The sequence below is a fragment of the Megalopta genalis genome, chromosome 10, assembly GCF_051020955.1.
Source record: "Megalopta genalis isolate 19385.01 chromosome 10, iyMegGena1_principal, whole genome shotgun sequence".
Taxonomy (NCBI): Eukaryota; Metazoa; Arthropoda; class Insecta; order Hymenoptera; family Halictidae; genus Megalopta; species Megalopta genalis.
In genome coordinates, this window is record NC_135022.1 from 9,661,387 (window position 1) to 9,679,315 (window position 17,929).

At 52.7% G+C, this 17,929-nt stretch overlaps 3 protein-coding genes across 11 annotated transcripts in view; 2 read left to right on the forward strand and 1 right to left on the reverse strand.

Moving 5' to 3' along the window:
- The window catches only part of LOC117222687 (uncharacterized), a 29,129-nt gene extending 18,826 nt beyond the window's left edge, over window positions 1–10,303 (forward strand). Inside the window, exons 2-6 of one of the 3 annotated variants that reach the window (XM_076524985.1) lie at window positions 5,155–5,396; window positions 7,215–7,504; window positions 8,061–8,233; window positions 8,307–8,586; window positions 9,245–10,303. In XM_076524985.1, the coding sequence (XP_076381100.1) occupies window positions 5,182–5,396; window positions 7,215–7,504; window positions 8,061–8,233; window positions 8,307–8,586; window positions 9,245–9,633 (1,347 nt within the window). In that variant the 5' untranslated portion in view covers window positions 5,155–5,181 and the 3' untranslated portion in view covers window positions 9,634–10,303. The remainder of the gene's footprint in view (window positions 1–5,154; window positions 5,397–7,214; window positions 7,505–8,060; window positions 8,234–8,306; window positions 8,587–9,244) is intronic. The other 2 variants (XM_076524986.1, XM_033474530.2) reach the window with 2 other exon arrangements.
- Window positions 10,304–10,435: 132 nt separating this feature from the next.
- On the forward strand, window positions 10,436–13,394 carry LOC117222692 (nuclear receptor subfamily 2 group E member 1). Its single transcript, XM_076524996.1, has 3 exons — window positions 10,436–11,350; window positions 11,667–12,308; window positions 12,432–13,394. The coding sequence occupies exons 1-3, from the start codon at window positions 10,996–10,998 to the stop codon at window positions 12,680–12,682; spliced, it is 1,248 nt and encodes a 415-aa protein (XP_076381111.1). The 5' UTR covers window positions 10,436–10,995; the 3' UTR covers window positions 12,683–13,394.
- conu (Rho GTPase-activating protein conundrum) lies at window positions 13,025–17,582 on the reverse strand. 7 transcript variants are annotated; one of them, XM_076524977.1, is made up of 10 exons: window positions 17,329–17,582; window positions 16,302–16,519; window positions 15,991–16,232; window positions 15,782–15,918; window positions 15,492–15,697; window positions 15,245–15,419; window positions 14,799–15,148; window positions 14,567–14,733; window positions 14,276–14,453; window positions 13,025–14,059 (listed from the first exon to the last, which is right to left on the reverse strand). In XM_076524977.1, the coding sequence occupies exons 1-10, from the start codon at window positions 17,352–17,354 to the stop codon at window positions 13,683–13,685; spliced, it is 2,076 nt and encodes a 691-aa protein (XP_076381092.1). In that variant the 5' UTR covers window positions 17,355–17,582; the 3' UTR covers window positions 13,025–13,682. The 7 variants fall into 7 exon arrangements, with proteins under 7 accessions (XP_076381092.1, XP_076381093.1, XP_076381094.1 ...); XM_076524978.1 differs by having other exon boundaries at window positions 15,492–15,694; window positions 17,329–17,580; XM_076524979.1 differs by having other exon boundaries at window positions 15,251–15,419; window positions 17,329–17,577.
- Between the last annotated feature and the right edge of the window lie 347 nt (window positions 17,583–17,929).

Below are 17,929 nucleotides of genomic sequence, written 5' to 3' on the forward strand. Positions count from 1 at the left end.
ATACAGTAGTCATATGCATATACTAATCCCTTAAAATTAAAATAGTGAAAATAAACTTACTTATCCGTCTATTACTGCTAAGAATATATGTTAGTGAAAAAACTTTCAGATCCGCCTGAAGCTTCAAACGCAATTTGCAAGATTATGGTACAGTTTCGTGACAATTGTCCTACGCGATCAACAATCAATTTATGAAGAAATAGAGTAAAATTCTCCCTAATTTTTCTTCAGTTTGTAAACAGAAATGAATAATTTGGGAAGAGGAGATACGATTATTCGAGCCTTGCACCTCGTTTTTATAATTGTTTGGCAATCGGCAACTGTAAAAATGAGCCGCGAGACACGAATAATCGTATCTCTTCTTCCCAAATCGTCCATTTTTGTTTACAAACTGAAAGAAAATTGGTGAGAATTTACTATATTATTTTATTTACGCTGCTGTGTCTTTTAAACGCGATTTCTTCTCTTGCCAATCAATTCTCCGGCCTTTGAGAAAACTCATTCGGCTGAAACGGGGGTTGCCGTTGCACATAAATATCATCCGAAAAACGATTATTCGAGGCTTGCATCTCATTTTTATAATTGTTGACAATCGGCAATCATAAAAATGAGCCGCGAGACATAATCGTATCTCTGCTTTCCAAATCGTCCTTTTTTGTTTACAAACTGAAAGAAAATTGGGGAGAATTTACTATATTATTTTATTTACGCTGCTGTGTCTTTTAAACGATTTCTTCTCTTGCTAATCAATTCTCCGGCCTTCGAAAAACGACAATTAGTGAAGCATCGAACGAACATCGAAACTTTCGGAAAGTATCGAAGAAACTTCAATTCGATACAGTGCTTGTATGATATCATTTCAAGAAATCTTGGTATCGACGAGTGATACGAAATACCTAAAATGTCGCTATATACAGTAATGTCTCCCCAATTGACGCTCAGATTGTCCACAAAAAATGGACAATTAGCAGGAGAAAAGACACGATTATTCGATCCTTGCGGTTCATTTGCCATATAGTTACGAGTTGTCAACAACCATAAAAACGAGCTGCGAGGCTCGAATAATCGTAATAATCTCCTGTTTCCAAATTGTCCATTTTTGTGGACAATCTGTGCGTCAATTAGAGAGACATTACTGTACATCGATGCTACTACCACAGCTATCAAGTACCTCGGTATCGAATCGACGGAGTATCATCAAAACAATATCGTTGCGTCGTATTCCATCGCAAATCGCGAGCTTGATCCCATTTTCGAAAGAAATCGAGCGCCGCGCGCGCGCGCGCGCGTTGCGGCGCGGCGACGCAAAAATCGTGCGGCACTCGGTTGCCCGTGTTCCGCGGATCGTTCGTGGTTCGGCGAGTGCGCGTCACGATGCGGCCGAGCCCTCGCAAAACGGAATTGAATCGAAATGCTCGGAAATATTTCCACGTGGCAGCGGAGGATCGGCGCGGCAGAAATCCTTGCCGCGGCGCAGCCAACGAGCGTCCGTCCTCCTTTCTCTTTTCTTTCTTCGCGTGTTCGCGCATCGGGCTCGAGAACTCCGACTCGCGAACCACCACAGGAGAGTTCTCTTGCCTCGTCGCGCGCCGCGTCTATCCGTTGCTTCGGTTTCTCTTCGCTGGCTCCGTCGACGCGACTCCACAGCTTCGCCGTTTCGCCGATCCCTTGGACGCGCCGATGCACGTTGGCCTAACCGCGACCAAAAATATTCGTCGTTCGCGAGAATTCGCGTGGAAGCCCGAGCGAACCGGCAAAGACGATCCGCTCGCGACAAAGTTGGTCCGGTGAACGGACAAAACCGAGACAAAACACCGTTTCGTCGACGAAACGTCCGCGCGCCGTGTAGCAAACGGAGCAACGGCCGACGGCGAGACCGATGGAGAGCGGGCCGAGGGCATCGACAAATTCGGGGGAATAACCGTGAACGAGGTGCACCGTGGGAAGGGTGAAAGGGGCGCGAGAGGCGCGTGCCGAAACTGGACCGGCCCGCAATTTCCGAGGAATCTTATCTCTGGTTTGCATCTTCGGTGTCGGGTTACAGGCGGAAAGGAACCTTCCCGTCGAGAAACCGATCCGGAGCTTCTTCCTGTGTCTACGGGCCCGAAACCTTAGCCCCGTCTCTTTCCGGGCCGCGGCCCTCCGGCTCCTCTCGCTCCGTCCGTCGGGATCCCCGGCGAAAGGGAGGACGGACCGAGGTCGAAGATACGGCGAAGATGCGTATCGGAGAGGTCTGGAATCGACGAGACGAATAAAACGGGAACGAACGGAGCGGGACGGGGGAAAAAAGAACGAACGGAAGAAAAAATGAGAAAACAAAAGATTTATCGGATCGACCGGTGCCGCGCGATCTCCGCGAAAAGACGTCGTCGCGGCCGTCCCGTCCCGTCCCGTTGCTGTCGCGAGACTCGTCGCCGGCTAAGCCGGAACTCGTTCGACGCGTAACCGAGGACAACTTATAGAGCCGCGTCACGCGATTTTCGCTCGAGCCGGGTGAGCCGGGTAAGTTGAGCGAGAGCCGAGCGAGCCGGGTCCGCGATAACCGACGATGAACGATCGCGCGCGGCTGCTCCTTCACGATTCCCTGCGATCGATCGCGTCCGAGGCGCGAATCGGCCTACCCCGTTTCCGTCCGCCGCGCCGTCCGGCTCAAAGGTTTTTCGCGTCTGTGACTCGCGGCTCGCGGTCGTCGCGGGTCAAGAGTCGCGCGCGTTCGCGTCTGGCGTCGCCGCGAAAACGGGACGGCGAAGCGTTCGAAAGCACGGCCTCGCGCGCGGAACCCACAGGAATAGAGTCGCCGCCCGAAAGAAGAAGAAACACGAAGGGGGCCCCGTGTACGGGGCCGCGCGTCGGTGTTCGAGTCCGTGCGGACGTTTCTGTGCGTGTCGCGTTCGTGATCGCGTCGATGGTCGTGCCCCGTGTCGGTGTGCCCGCGGGGCCAGCGTGTGCGCGCGTCGTCCGAGCGAGCCTACAAGGAAACCCTTCTACGCGGTCGGCGCCGTGGCGCCTCGGAATCGAGCAATCGTCCAGCACCGACACCACCGGCGCGCTTTAACCGTCGCGCCGCGTCGATCGAAATGCTCTTCCCATCCGAGGTTCCCGAACACCGCCGTCCCCGGACCCATCCGCGTCCCTCTTTGTCCGGGGGGGAGACAGCGTCGCTCCCTCCGCGGCACGACGAGACGAGACGGGACGGGACGGGACGGGATGGGACGAAAACTCCTGGAACCACGAGAGGAGACGGGAAGCGCCTCGTAAAAGACCGAAAGAAACTCGTCCGGGCCAGTTTCGAACAGAACCGGTAGACGTTCGAAGCAATTAATTAGCCTCGTAGAGAATCGGTACTCTTGTTTCGTCTCGACTCTCGTCTCTCGTCTAACCGACTCGCGTGTCTTGTTCCTGTCTCTCGCGTCGCCGCGCTCGAGAAGCCAGCCGAACCTGTATAAGAGAGAGATTAGTCGAACCAACGGAAAAAAAAGGCCGACCAAAGACCGGGAACGTTATTTCCATTAGCGATTCCCCTATCGAGAGGAACGGTCCGCGCCGTCTATAGTCTACGATCTCTACATACGGTATAGAGTCCGCCGTCTAATAGCGGCTCATCGGCGAATCGAATCTGTCCCGCTCGAAACGTCGGTTCGACGACCGTTCGGGCAGACTCTCCCAATCTTTTCTTTTTCGGAATAAACGGCAACACAGAAAAACGCGATCACTTGTATCGACCCGGTCGCTTATGGTCCCAAAAAGCTTATATAATAACGAAAGAAAAGACTCATCGGCCGACCTAATCATTCATCTTACCAAATCGTGCTACAAATTCGTCGAGGAATCTTTCTTCTTCTATTCTAATTCCCTCTCTCTTTCTGTTCTAATTGCTTAATTATCGCGTGCGTCGACCGCGCGTATTGTGCTTCTCTCTCTCTCTCTCTCTCTCTCTCTCTCTCTCTCTCTCTCTCTCTCTCTCTCTCTCTCTCGATGACATTTTTATCGAAAGCCTGAGTGCAAGATAGAGACAGAGTGAGAGAGAGGGAGAGAGGTCTCGATTTCTCGCGGTTAGAGAGAGAAAGAGAGAGAGAGAGAGAGAGAGGTCTCGATGTCTCGCGGTTAGAGAGAGAAAGAAAGAGAGAGAGAGAGAGAGAAGGAGAAGGAGGAGGTGACGACGAAGCGCGAGACCAAAACGTGGAGGTCTAGCTGGCGCCAGATGCTCGTTTGGTTTCGGCGCCACAGTTCCAACACCGAAACACGATTACTCTTCCAACCGGTTCCTATCAAAGAAATTCTCCGGGGCCGTCGTTCGAGCCTTTTGCTTCTCCGTGTCGCACGCGTCGCAAAAATGTCCAGGCCGTATATACCTGTACGGTAATAAGTACGTCGGGCATCGTTACCCGGGAATGAACTCGCGTGAACGACGGATTCCGCGAGCGTCGACGGAAATCGTCCGCGGGGACGGTGCGACGAAACGAGAGACGCAACGGTCCCGCGGCAAAGTTTCGGGCGGTTCGCGGAATCGATCTGTCGCGTCGCGATAGAGACGGGGCGAAGTCGGCGGCAGTGGCGGCCGTTCGTCGCGGCGCCGCAGACACCACGGACCGCGGACCGCAGACCGCAGCTCGGAGCCCCGGGACGCGTTGTCCGCAACAGCGGCATAGCTTTGGTCCCGCCTACACGGATCTTATTCGTGGCCGCGATGGCCGCTATCCCGTATCTCCGATTCTACGCTCGCAGCCAAGTCGCGCCTCGAAGGTGGAGACGCGTCTGCGCGCTCTGTCTCGCTCTCCTCTGTCTTTGTTCGCTCGCCGTCGCCCCTACCGACCACTCTCGTTTCCCTTCTTCGTCGTTCACCGGCGCCCTTTTCCTCGACGAGTCCCTCTCTCTCTCTCTCTCTCTCTCGCGCCCTCTTTCTCCTCTTGCCGTTTCTCCATGGTTCGAACGTATTCCGAGAAGCGACTCGGACACGGCCACGAAGACAACCGCCCTTTCGAACCGATGGCGAACCCAGTTGTCCCGTCCTCCTCGCGCCCGCGACTCGGGACCGCGGGGTGCCGCGATACTCGCGGATCTCGACACTCGGGAACTTTCGTCGCCGCGATCGCGCCGTTTGTTTTCTCGCGTAACCCGTCACCCACGAAACGCTTTCCCATTTGCTCGAAACAGATGCGGCGGTTTTAGCTCTCGGGGAGGATGTTCCACGGGGGCGGAAGCGGCGGGTACGGCGGCGGCGGTTCCGACTACCAGCAACAGTCCCAGCAACAGCAGCAGCCGCACGGCCAGCAGCTCCAGGCTCCGGTGTACGTGCCCTCGTCGAGGCCGACCATTCCATCGGCAGCGACGGCGGCGGCGGCCGCGGCCGCGGCCGCTCAGTATCACTCGTTCCCCGGCTCCGGTTCACCAGCCTGGTAAGTGTCGCCGAGCTCATCCCGATGGATCCTTAACCCTCTCCTTGAAGCCGACACGGAGTCAAGACCGGGTCTTCCGTAACCCGGCCTTAACGAATTAACAGCGAAGGCGCGGTGGATCCACGTCCCTCGCAGCTGTTCACCGCTGATTTTCCATCGATCGGCATAAGCTGGATCAGCTTCGCCCGGTCATGAGCAGGCTACGGCCTATGTGCTCCTTATGTAGTAGACGATAACTGACCCTTAACCCTTTCGCTACGGGCGGGTTCTCCGCCGCGGTACTTCCGCTGAACGGAGCGCTGGCGACATCATTGCACGCTACGCGACACCGATCGCCACTGTTCGACACGATTTTTGGGTTCCTTTAGCCACTATGAACAAGAATCTGAAAACCGAATTGCTCCATCACCCTCAGTTTTTTAAATGAACGAACTTTTGTAAAAAACCAAAATTTTCGAGAAGAATGAGGTATCGCACGAAAAGTACAAACGTTAGAAAGTTCTAATCGATGTTAAAAGATAGAGGAGAGTTTCCCGAATATAGTGACATGCAATTTATTAATTATTTTTGGTCCTAAATAGCGATAAATTGATGTCAAAGTTTAAAAAAGTGTCGACGCGAGCAGTTTCTGCGCAATATTTTTGTATTTTTACGAAATGTTTTTTGTTCGGCACGAAAACTCTACCCAGGATCGGATTCTGTAGACATTTCTGAAGAAGAAACGGCCCGGTAAAAGTGTCGGAACGATGTACATTTCGAGTAGATCGAGAAAATGTTCGACGGCAACATGTACACGACGTTTTGTCGCCACGAGCTTCGCTGCTCGCTTCTTAGAAGAATTTCATAGTGGCTATAGGAAGCCAGAAGAAAAAGTTTGATTTTGTCGGACAGTGTCGTCAGCGGGAGTCGGTACTCCGCGGTCGGCGGAGAACCCAAGCTCTGCTTGAATGTTTTCGAACGAACAAATTGTTCTCCAAAGGGTATTTATAAATAAAGGCTATTCCAGGGTATTTATAACGTCTTAGCATGCGCTCTTTAATTTACAGTATCAGAGGAAATAACATTATGTGCTATAATGCATCTTATGGAGGGCCACTATTGTGGCCCGTAGTACCTCAATGGCACCAAATGGAAGACCACTACAGTGGTCCGTAGTATCTCGGTGGCACCATATGGAAGGCCACTATAGTGGTCCATAATACCTCAGTGGCACCAAATGGAAAGCCACTATAGTGCTCCGTAGTACCTCAGTGGCATCATATAGAAGGCCACTATAGTGGTCCGTAGTACTTCAGTGGCACGAAATGGAAAGCCACTATAGTGCTCCGTAGTACCTCAGTGGCACCAAATGGAAAACCACTATAGTGCTCCGTAGTACCTCAGTGGCATCGTATGGAAGGCCACTATAGTGGTCCCTAGTACCTCAGTGGCACTATATGGAAAGCCACTATAGTGGTCCATAAGTAACTCAGTGGCATCAAATGGAAGGCCACTATAGTGGTCCGTAGTACCTCAGTAGCATTATATAGAAGGCCACTATAGTGGTCGGTAGTACCTCAGTAGCATTATATAGAAGGCCACTATAGTGGTCCATAGTAGCGAAAGGGTTAAACAACGAAGTAAGCGACTTTCGAAGCGCCTCTGTTCGCAGCGGTAATCGCAACCGAACAGTTGAGTCGCGGGAAGCGACTTCGGCACGGCAAAGCTGGCGAAGTTCCAGGCCCCGATCGCTCGTCGGTGGTGTCGATGATCCAACCGAGAGACTCCTCCGGTTTCTCCGGTCGCACTTATCGTATCGCTCTGTGGTTTGTTCGAAAGGGAGAAGACCGCGGCGTCCTGGCAGCATGGAGTGGAAACGTACGCGGCCCATCACGCGCTCGCCGGGCACGCGAGCGGATCGGCGAGCGCCGCCGCGGCCGCGGCCGCAGCCGCAGCCATGGGCCCTCATTCGGGGCACGCGCATCCGCACGCGGCGCACCCGCACACCGGACACCCGCACTCGAGTCTCGCCGCGGCCGCGGCCGCGCCGTTCTACGCCCAGAACGTCGCCATGATGTCCTCGTGGCGCGCGTACGACGGGGCAGGATTTCAACGAGCATCGCCTTACGGTTCGTATCGAAGATCGTCGCGTCGGGATCGGGCCGACAGACCCTGTCGTCCATCCGTCGATCCAGCTACTTAGCTACCTGTCCGGCTTGCCGCTCGCTCTTCCCTCGTTGATCCGTTCCTTTATCGGGGTCGGGGAAAGGGGGGAGGGGGGAGATCGTTTCGAAGAGTTCAAGTTCGAAAGGAAAGCGAGAGGATGCGATAAAGCGAGATCGAGCGACGCCCGCGAGACATTAACCAGACTTACGAAGGCACGGTGGAAAAGCTGCCTCGGGTGTCTGCACGGTAAAAAAAGCTCCTTTCCTGGTCGACGAACACACCGCCACGCGGTGGGCCATCTGCGGCGGATAAGCGATAGCGGCGTCTTTGAGACGAACTGTTGGCGGTCGAGTGGTTCGTTGCCCGATTCGCCGTGTAATCTCGCGATCCCGTTCGCGTTCCCGATCCCATTTTCGTTCCCGTTCGTCCCGGTTCCCTTAGGCCGTCCGGCGCATCCGTCCCGGAAAGCATCCAGACGCATATCCAGAACGTGGAACCGCGTTCCTCGATCGGTTTCAGACACCGCGATGGACTTCCAATTCGGCGAGGGCCGCGAATGCGTGAACTGCGGCGCCATATCGACGCCGCTATGGAGACGGGACGGCACCGGGCACTATCTGTGCAACGCGTGCGGACTCTATCACAAGATGAACGGGATGAACAGACCGCTGATCAAGCCATCGAAGAGACTGGTAAGTCCGCCCCTGAACGCAGCGTCGCGTACGGCCGCAACGTTCTTCGCTCGATCGATCGGTCGAACGACAGTCGACGTTTCAGACCGCGACCAGACGGCTCGGGCTCTGCTGCACGAATTGCGGCACCAGAACGACCACGCTCTGGAGGCGCAACAACGAGGGCGAGCCGGTTTGCAACGCTTGCGGCCTCTATTTTAAGCTGCACGGGGTGAACCGGCCGTTGGCGATGCGAAAGGATGGTATACAGACGCGGAAACGAAAGCCGAAGAAAACGCCGGAACCGAACGTCAGACCATCCACGGGAGATCACGAAACTGCCACCGTTTCGACGGCCTCGTCTCCGCCCACGGGTAAACACACACAATATCTGCTCACCAGTCTTATACCAAATAGGGGTGTCTCGAGGTACCGGAGCCTCGGGTCGGGGTTTCCCATTGATCGGGTTCTGTCGGGATCCGAAACTTTCGGGTACCGCAAAGTCGTATCGAAAACTTTCGGCCACCCGAAATACGAAAATTTCATCGGGATGCATATTTAGACGTTTCGTTAGCTTTTCCCGATCCTGTTTCACATATAATATAATAAATTAATTATAAATAAATAATGTAATATATATTACATATATATATATATAATATAAATAATAAATATAATTATAATTATTATATATATATATATAATATAAATAATAAATATAATTATAATTATTATATAAATATAATTATAATAATAAATATAATTATATTTAATAAATACAATTATATATAATATATTAAATATAGCATATAATATATTTCTGAATTTATAAGCACTCCCCGGTACGCTTTTACGATGTCGGGCAGCCGAAAATTCTCGGAGCTCGATTTCAAATACGGATACCCAAAAAAGTTCCGAGTCCCGCCTCGAACCCGACGAAACCACTCGACCCGATCTTAGCCCGAAATCTCGGGTACCCGGCCGCCTCTAATAGCCAAACAGCCACCATCGGCCTTATCGCGTGGTTCGCAGAGCTCAAGGGCGGCCAACAGCAGCAACAACACCAACAGCAGCAGTCGCAGCAGCAGCAGCAGCAACAGCAGCAGCAACAGCAGCAGCAGCAACAACATCAAATCGACGGGTCGAAATCGGGCGGCGGCGCTTCGAGCTCGACGGACAGACCCGTGTACTTGGGGCACACGTCCCTTTTGGCGACCGGCAACGTCGCGACCGTGAAGACGGAACCGCGAAGTTGCGACGGAATCGTGGGCCAGCCTTACTCGTCGTATTATCAGCATCCTCATCAACTCGGCGTGTCGACCAGCGAGCATCAACAACAAACGTACTACGGGAGCCAGGAAGCGCCGTACCATCACCAACATCACGTGACCGCGGCCGCCAAGTTGCTCGCGTCCTCGTAACTGCGAGCCCTGTATTCGCGAAGAATCGAAAGTGATCGAAGTGATCGTAGCGATCGAAGTAATCGAAGCAATCGATGAACCGACGACGCGACGACGCGACCCCGCGCAACACAGGGCGAACGAATGTCGCCGCGAGTCGCAACGAGCGATCTCGAGTTTTCTCGGCTACGTCTCTCTCTCTCTCTCTCTCTCTTTTTTTTCTTTCTCTCTGTTCTCGGCTATCGCCACACGGAGAAAACACGAGATTCCGCGTGCGCTGCTTCCGAGTTGGCGCGTTTCATTTGTCCTATGCTTGTTCCTCCGTAATCTCGCGATTCATTCATGTACCGTTACTCATAGTATGCGCGCGTGCAAAGCCGCACTTGTTTGAATTATTTGTAAATAATTGGATGGAACCGACGCGTAGCCAAGCGGCTAACTTTCACGCCGCGTTTCGCTCGGAACGTCCCGGAATCGAGAACCTTTCAGAATATCTGACGGGTTCCGTCGACGTTTCTGCCGATCGCGGCGCGTCTCTCTCCTCTCTCTCTCTCTTTTTCTCTCGGGCCGTGCGTACGCGCTTCCATCGTCGGTGCGACGAGAATCGTTCGAATCGACCGACCGGTTCTCTGTACAGTTCCTGTATAATTAATTTTCGGACGCGCAATAAAGAGCAAAGCTTTAGTTCTCACCGTTCGTCAGAAATCGCAACGAATGCTTCGATCGTAGCCGAGTCGACGAGCGATCGGCTCCGTCCTCGGCCTCGCCGGGTGCTCGACAAATATTGTCTTACCGCGATCTAACGACCAGAGTGACACTCGCACGCGTCAAATTCACTCCCCTAACTGTCCGTCCGTCCGTCTGCTCGCCCGTCATCTCCGTCTCCTCGCTCCCCTCTACGACAGCAACGCAGCAACCGCCCCGTCTTTCCGTCGATAAACCAAACCACCCTCGCGACGATCGGGACGTCGCGTCGAGTCGCGTCGCGTCCTCCGTCGTCGTCGTCGTCGTCGTCGCGTCGGTCACAGTTTTCGTGGTTCTTCGGCCGTAAGCGCGACAACGTCGCGGCCTCTGACACCGGTTCGCCTTCGGATCGGTTCGACTCGTCTCGCCTCTTCGCCCGTCTCCGTCCCCGGCTTCGCTTCGACCGGTCCCCGCCGATCCGCCGGTCGACCGGTCGACCCTCGGCCCCGGCCATTTTCGTCCGCGCGCGCGATCGCATTTTTCGATTTCCACTCGGCGGAGGGACGGCCGTCCGCGGACTCTCGAGGTCCGAGGCTCGATCGAAATATGGGTAAGTGATCGCGCCCCGTTTGGGCCGTTTTATCGGCGGCGGCGGCGGGACGGACACCGTCGACGAAAGTGACCCGAACAACGTTCTCCATGCGATTCCTTCCTCTCGTCGTAACAGGAAGAACGTTGCCCACTCCCGTGATCTGCAAAATCTGCGGAGACCGATCCTACGGCAAGCATTACGGCGTTTACTGCTGCGACGGGTGCTCGTGCTTCTTCAAGCGATCGGTGCGTCGCGGCGCGCTCTTCACCTGCATAGGTTCGGATCCGCGGCCTGTAAAACCCCGAAAAAACCGATTCGTCGCGCGACTCCTGAAATCGCGTCCTGAATCCTCGGTTCACGTTACAGCGGGGACCGGAGCCTGCACCGTCGACAAAGCGAGACGCAATTGGTGTCCGCACTGCCGCCTGTACAAGTGCTTCGCCGTCGGCATGAACGCAGCAGGTAAGGAACGCCTTCGATTTCGCCGAATCCTAGTTTATTCGCGACCATCGCGTTGCGCCGTATAACTCGAGGAGCTTCCGCGGCTACCCTCGAGAGTCCGGTCGATCGAAGAGATCGTTCGCGCTTCGGTCTCTAGACCGTGACGCGCGTTAACGAGCCAAACGAGATGCAAACAGTGCCGGCCGCCACCCCTCCGAGCGTTCAGCCTCGTTTCTCGCTCGCCGAATCCTTCGGACGCGCGCCGCGTCGTTTCGCTTCGGCATCTCTTCTCGTCGTAAAAATGCGGGGAACGAAGAGAAACGTTGGTTTTCCTTAGCCGTCCAGGAGGAACGGGGACCGCGCGTCCGTAATAAGACGTCGATCGTCGAAGCGGACGCGAACGTTCCGTGGAGAACGCCGACGGCCAGCCGTCTCGCGCCGGCGTGCATCCCGGGAAGAAATCATCCGGCGACGGTGTTCGGCGGTGTTGGCAGCGGATCGGGAACTGGACCCGGGTTTTCCTTCTCCGCGGTCTCGTATCCTGGCCGAGCGACGAGGATTTTCGCAACGGGTAATCGCGCATACGTCTCTCTCTCTCTCTCTCTCTCTCTCGATTCGGTCGGGCCGCGCGCCACTGCTCGCCGAGACTCTCGATTCGGCCGGTTGATTATTGCAGGACCGACCGCGACTATACGGTACGAGATCGCTGCGGAAATATTCCTTGCGACGGTGCGGGCCGCTCGCGGGCATCGAGAGTTCTCGATGCTCGAGCCTACGGAACAGAACAGGATTTTACGGAGAGGCTGGGCAGCGGCGTTCGCTCTACGAGCGGCGACTTGGCCGATCGACCTTTCGGCCTTTCGAAACGGAGCCGGCTCCGCGTACGACCCTCTGGCCACCGCCCGATCCTCGGTCACCAAGTTGCGTCTCGATCCCGTCGAGATCTCGATACTGGAGACGCTGGTTCTCTGTCGCCCCGGTAACACAATTTCGCAATCGTTAAACTTACTTGCTTACCAGTCTTCGTTCGTTCTCGGCGTTCCCGTGCGAACGGTGTTCCGGCTTCTCAAACGCTCTTGTTCTTTTCCCCCGCGAAATCTAGAGATCGCCGAAACCGCGACTGGCAACCGTTTGGCGAGCCGAGCCACGGACACGGCGGTGGATGCTCTCGTTCGACATCTGGACGAACGTGCCGTACTGCGAGCCGAGTCACGATCATCTTCGAGGCTGGCCAAGATCATGCTGATTCTGCCTGTTCTGACGTCCTGTTGCCCCCGAGACTTAGCCGGCGAGTTTTTCGCCCCTATCATCGGAGACGCGGACCTCGAGAGAGTGATCGAGTCTGTGCGTTGACTGTCCTATATATCCCATTCGCGTCTCCAGTCGTATCTCGCTCGTCGAACGCGATAGAATCGCGAGACGAAATATCTAGTCACGGTAAGGTAGACCCTAATACCTAAACTTACACTCTCGTCCCTCAACGACCGGTCCTCTCCTTCTTTTCGAGCGTATTCGCGTCCGTCCTCCGTCGTTCGCGATCGAATTGCTAGTTCGTTCACATTCGCTCGCTCGTTCGTTCTAACGATATCTTTGATTTTCTGTGACACACACGCGCACAACCACGCACAAACGCGCACGCGCGCGTGCTCGTTCCGCGCAGACTGCAACAACGAAAAGAAAGAAACTTTAAGTCGATTTGTATTTTTCTTTGGCACTTTAATGAGGCAAATGTAACAATTTTATGAAATACGATATGTACAATTCCTTAAAATAATATGGCGTATCAGAGGACACGAGATGAACGCGAACGAAGAGATGCCATCTCGAATGCCTGCGAAGCTCTCGTATCCGAATGAGCCCCGTTTTCGCGGCTGTTCGAGGTTCCTCGCGCGTTTCGTGATCGATTCGAGCATAATCGCGGCAATGTGTCAGAACTGTTAAAAACGGGACAGAAAGAAAATGGTAGACGCGTATTGTGACGCTCGCGGAGACTTCTCTCGCAAGAAGTACCAATAAATTAAAATACTTGTAGCTTGTACGTCGAAACGAAACGATGTTAACGATACTGTAGTCAATTTTCTTCTATGTCTATCGAGAATCCGCTCGAGACCTTTCTGAAATTCATTGTTTCCAAGACTCGACCGGTCTAGCTCCTCCACGAGATCCTTTTGTATCTTTTCTTATCTAGCATCTAGCGTCGAGGTAATGACGGTGTCGCCTCGCGAGGCGTCTCACTCGAAGCACCTTAAAATCTATGCGTTTTCGTTGATCGCGATACCGGTTCAGCTTTCCGTGACCGGATCGCGGGAATCGCGGAAATCACGCTCGATTCTTGCAGGGAGAGAAACCAACGTTAGCAATACTTTTTCTTGTACTTGCGATACCGTTCCTCCACGGACTGCCTGTGCAACTGATTCGTAAGATCGCTCGGCACGTACCACAGTTTCTCGGTGTTACCGAGAAGAGCTTCTGTCACTCGGCAGCATATGGCGGCCATGTTAACCTGGGCCGTTAAGTCGGTACGATCGCGGGGATGAACGTACCGCGGCGGAAACAACGACGGAGCAACGATCATCGCCACGTTATGGATCGACATTTTGTTCGACGTTTGATTCTCGACGATCAGCTTCAAGAATGTCGCTAACGCTTTCAAGGTACAACGGTGTTCTATCGGTAAGAGCAGCACCAGCAAGTTCAAGGCGTGCGACAAATCTCGTCGGTCGTTTACTCCTGCACGCAAAAAAAGAAAGAAAGCACATGTACGTATCTGGTACAATTAACGCTTGGCCGAGCTGGTTGCATTCTCTGTGGCGTTTCCGTTGATATTTTCTAATGCAACCGCTCGATCACCGTACCACACCCTAAACACCAACCCACCGCACCGCACCGCACCGCACCACAGCGCAATTGCACCGTGCTGCGCCGCACCCCCATTAGTTGACTTACCGTGACTCTGGTAGAACGCGTCGATAAGTTCGACTGTGAGCAGGGGTTGCGGCAGATCGCGCAGCAACTTCTTAAGAACCGCGGCCAGGTCGTGACACGACGTGCGCTTGAACAATTTGTCCATCTCTCTCGGTTTACAATAGAAGTCAGTTTCCAACTGCACACATATCGACTCTACCTGAACACAACGACGAGCACAGTTTAGTCGAACGGTAACGCGTGAGACGGTTAGTGAGACGGTAACGCGTTTATACTTGGAACGTCTGTACTTGAAACATCGATTGCCCGTACTTTCTGTTTGTGTCCTCCGACGCGAAGAATTCCCTCCTCCTTTACGCCGCGTTTCGTCAACTCGGCGAGAACTTTCTGAAACACCAACGGGATATTGCTCTCCTCGGACGTCAATTGGCTGTCTCGAAGCAGCAGAGTGGACAACGACACGCCGAACAAGTTTCCAGCTAGGAACATAGTAACCGGTTAGTATCGATCGATCGTACGATGATTTTCGATCAGGAATGCGCACCTTTCGTGCGGCGCTTGTTTGGTTTGCGTTTCTGCAGCGGCAGATTGTATTTGTCGAAGACAGCGGTCAGTTCGAGCCACAGCAGCGGCTGTAATCTCGTCAGATCTCGTTGCGACAACGTCTCGATGCCTAATCGTTTTTGCGTGTCGTCGGACGGAAACGTTTCCGCGTTACCAATCCATACTTGCGACTTGACCTCGTTCGCTCGACACATTTCCTCGAAACTCAGGTGGCCATGGGACGACGTACGGCTCAGTGGACGGGTTATCAGAGTCTCTTCCGCTGGCCTATTCAATCCGTACAGACTACTATGGCTTCGAGTGACCGTGGCGTGCCCGCTTGTGTTTCTCCTGAAATTTACATGGCGGTACATAATTCGAACATTCCAGCGTTCATCGATAAGCCAATTGACCGATTCGTAAATTTTGCGGCAATACGACGCGCACCAGTACCTCAGCGTCGAATCGTCGGGGGAGATACTGAGATTTACAGCGGACTCGTTCGATGCGCCAGTCACCGCGTTCGCTATTTTGTCAGGATCGCTGCCGCTTCGTCTTTGCGCCGTTGGCCTCGACACGTGTATCGTCCCCAGTCTGTGATAGCCCGTCAGTTGAATACCCTCTGCAATCGATCATAGTCGTCCGGTGTAATCGCCGATGTATAGTTCAAAATCGCACAGCAACTTCGAGATACCTGAATCGCTCGCAACGTCCCCCCGCAGCCAGTTTCCGGCGCGTCTGAAAATTTCTTGAACAGGCAGCGTGACAGTAGCTGCAGTTGCTCCGGAAACCGTTGGTACCGTTGTCGACGGTGCGCTCGGAGTTCTTCGAACTGTGTCCTTGCTCTCATTCGACGTCCGATGTTGAAACACAGACACAAATGTCGGTACTGTGACGCTTCTCGAAAGGAAAGACGGCAAGATTACTTGGAGAAGACAACGAGATCGCGTAGCACGTCCAGCTTATCCAGCGGTAGGTACTTACCTCGAAGAATGTGCATCGATAACGGTGGCAGCACCCGTCGACAGTGGCGGAGGCGAGGCGCTTTCTGGCGTCGCGCCAGTCACAGAATCCAGAGAATCAGGCGTAGCGCTGCGGGATCTCGTTCCCGTGCTCGACGCCTAACGTGTCAACAAAGAACGAATTACCACGGCTACATGAATCCTTTCGTGTCGGTTTCCAATTCCTCATACCTCTACGTCTTTGAACACGTCTCTGATGTCAGGCTTGCGGACGCGTTGCCGTTGATTGAAACGCTGCTTGACCGTGTGATTCAGTGACTTCACGCGCCGTTTTACAGCCTCTGCCTGGGCCCGTGACAACGGTCGCAGTGCGGCACCCAGTTCTTCCGGTGGCACTTCTTTTCCGACTTTCCATGCTTCGGTCAGCTGTCCCAAACCAGCTGTACGTAGCCATTCCGCTTCTTCCTCGCCGTCTGAAATTACCGATATTCATTTTTCTTGCCGAGAATTATCTTCCAAGCTGCAGTGAACCGAAACCTCACCATCGTAATTGCGTGGGCATTCCTCCTCCAGATAATCGTCCAACAACTTGGTTTCTTCTATCATGTCCTGATACTCTTCCCAATAGTCCAGAAGACGATTGTCCCCTTCCATGTATGTTGTTCCCTGTGCCCTTTCCATGGGATCTGCTTTTCCTTGGACCATCCAGATATTATCTACCTTTACTTCTTTATGATATCGACCAGCCATTCGTAGGTGCCTGAAATAAAAGAAACATATTTTCGTCAAATACGAGTGTACATGGAACATGAAAAATAATGTGATTCGAATACAATCGCAACACGAGCCGATCAAACAGCATCGACGTTCTTCAGATTTTCATAATCCGCTTTCTAAAATAGGCCAGAAATCGAATTAACATTCGTTTCGCCTCGAGGTAATACCAGCAACGCGTTTAAACAGCGACGCGACCAACGAATCGTACGAAATTCAAATGAAATCAAACGGGACTCGAGAAAAATTGGAACGTTACGGTCGTGAGTCGTGGCACGAAGACCGATGCAACGAGTAGGGTGCTGTGTACCCTAACCTATTAGTAAACAAAGTCGATTGGCCTCGATCAAGAACAGAGAAAGATTTCTCACGGCACGTATACGCACATTTCAGAGCAAGAAAGTGTCGTCAATGCTGCGAGAAAGCACGCACGATCATTTCCTTTTCAAAGTAAATTTTACACTTTATATTTATAGTTTTCGATGCGCTAATTCCACAATCACACTTTATCAAATCGCAGAGTACATGCAGAGACACAAACACAAGCACACGTGCCTGCACAAAAGGAACAACACTTCGATGTTTGATTAGCGTTGTTCATAATTGCTTTTAAACTAATGCGTCAACGATAAACAGCTGTCTTCGAACAGTACTAGGTATCTATCGTGACCTGAACTGTCGACGAGACGACCCAAATATGTATATATAACGTAACCATGTTCGGTTTTCAACAAATCAATTTATGTTCGCGTTTATAAAACACTCGGCTTGAACTCGTTCTGTACTTCAACTTACATTGGAAACACGAACGGCTGGAACATGTACTGTGTACTCGCGACTCGACAACCTGTTGCTGACGCATATGTGACTCCCACTTGTATTTATACACACTGATTCACGATATTCGCGATTTTGAGCTGACATCTGCATTCTCTGTAAAATCTCACTGGCAACACGTTCTTCGTCTCTTTTCTCTTCTTAGAGCAAAGAGCAAGACAACTCGGCCAACTAAAACCACTACGAATAAGATACAACATACAACGACACACTTATACGAAATGTTTGGAGTCACTTGCTGGCGTGCTGGTGCTGCCACTTGATCCGTGTCACTTGTCCGTAGTCCGACTCGCACAATGTATATATACAAACAGGTAGTGCATCGCACTTTGTTTCAGAAACGGATTTCTCTATAGTGTGTTCCTTCAATTTCTTTCGTATTAATTCGGGTCCTTGAAAATTACAAAACATTCCAACGAGAAATCACTAAAATATCGAATTCAACTGAAAATATTCTTGCCGTTTTTGCTATTGGACACTCTGCAAACTCTAGCACGAAACAGATGTTTCGTTCAAGTAGTCCGCACAACGTCACTTCATGAAGTAGCAAACGATTCGA

Excerpts from the sequence above, each read along its gene's own strand:
- LOC117222692 (XM_076524996.1), top strand. The coding sequence starts at position 10,996 with ATGCGATTCCTTCCTCTCGTCGTAACAGGAAGAACGTTGCCCACTCCC. Across the intron at positions 11,351-11,666 it reads CGTCGGCATGAACGCAGCAG|CCGTCCAGGAGGAACGGGGA; the intron begins GTAAGGAACGCC and ends GGTTTTCCTTAG. Across the intron at positions 12,309-12,431 it reads GCTGGTTCTCTGTCGCCCCG|AGATCGCCGAAACCGCGACT; the intron begins GTAACACAATTT and ends CGCGAAATCTAG.
- conu (XM_076524977.1), bottom strand. The coding sequence starts at position 17,354 with ATGTTCCAGCCGTTCGTGTTTCCAAT. Across the intron at positions 16,233-16,301 it reads ATGCCCACGCAATTACGATG|ACGGCGAGGAAGAAGCGGAA; the intron begins GTGAGGTTTCGG and ends CGGTAATTTCAG. Across the intron at positions 15,149-15,244 it reads GATTCGACGCTGAGGTACTG|GAGAAACACAAGCGGGCACG; the intron begins GTGCGCGTCGTA and ends TGTAAATTTCAG.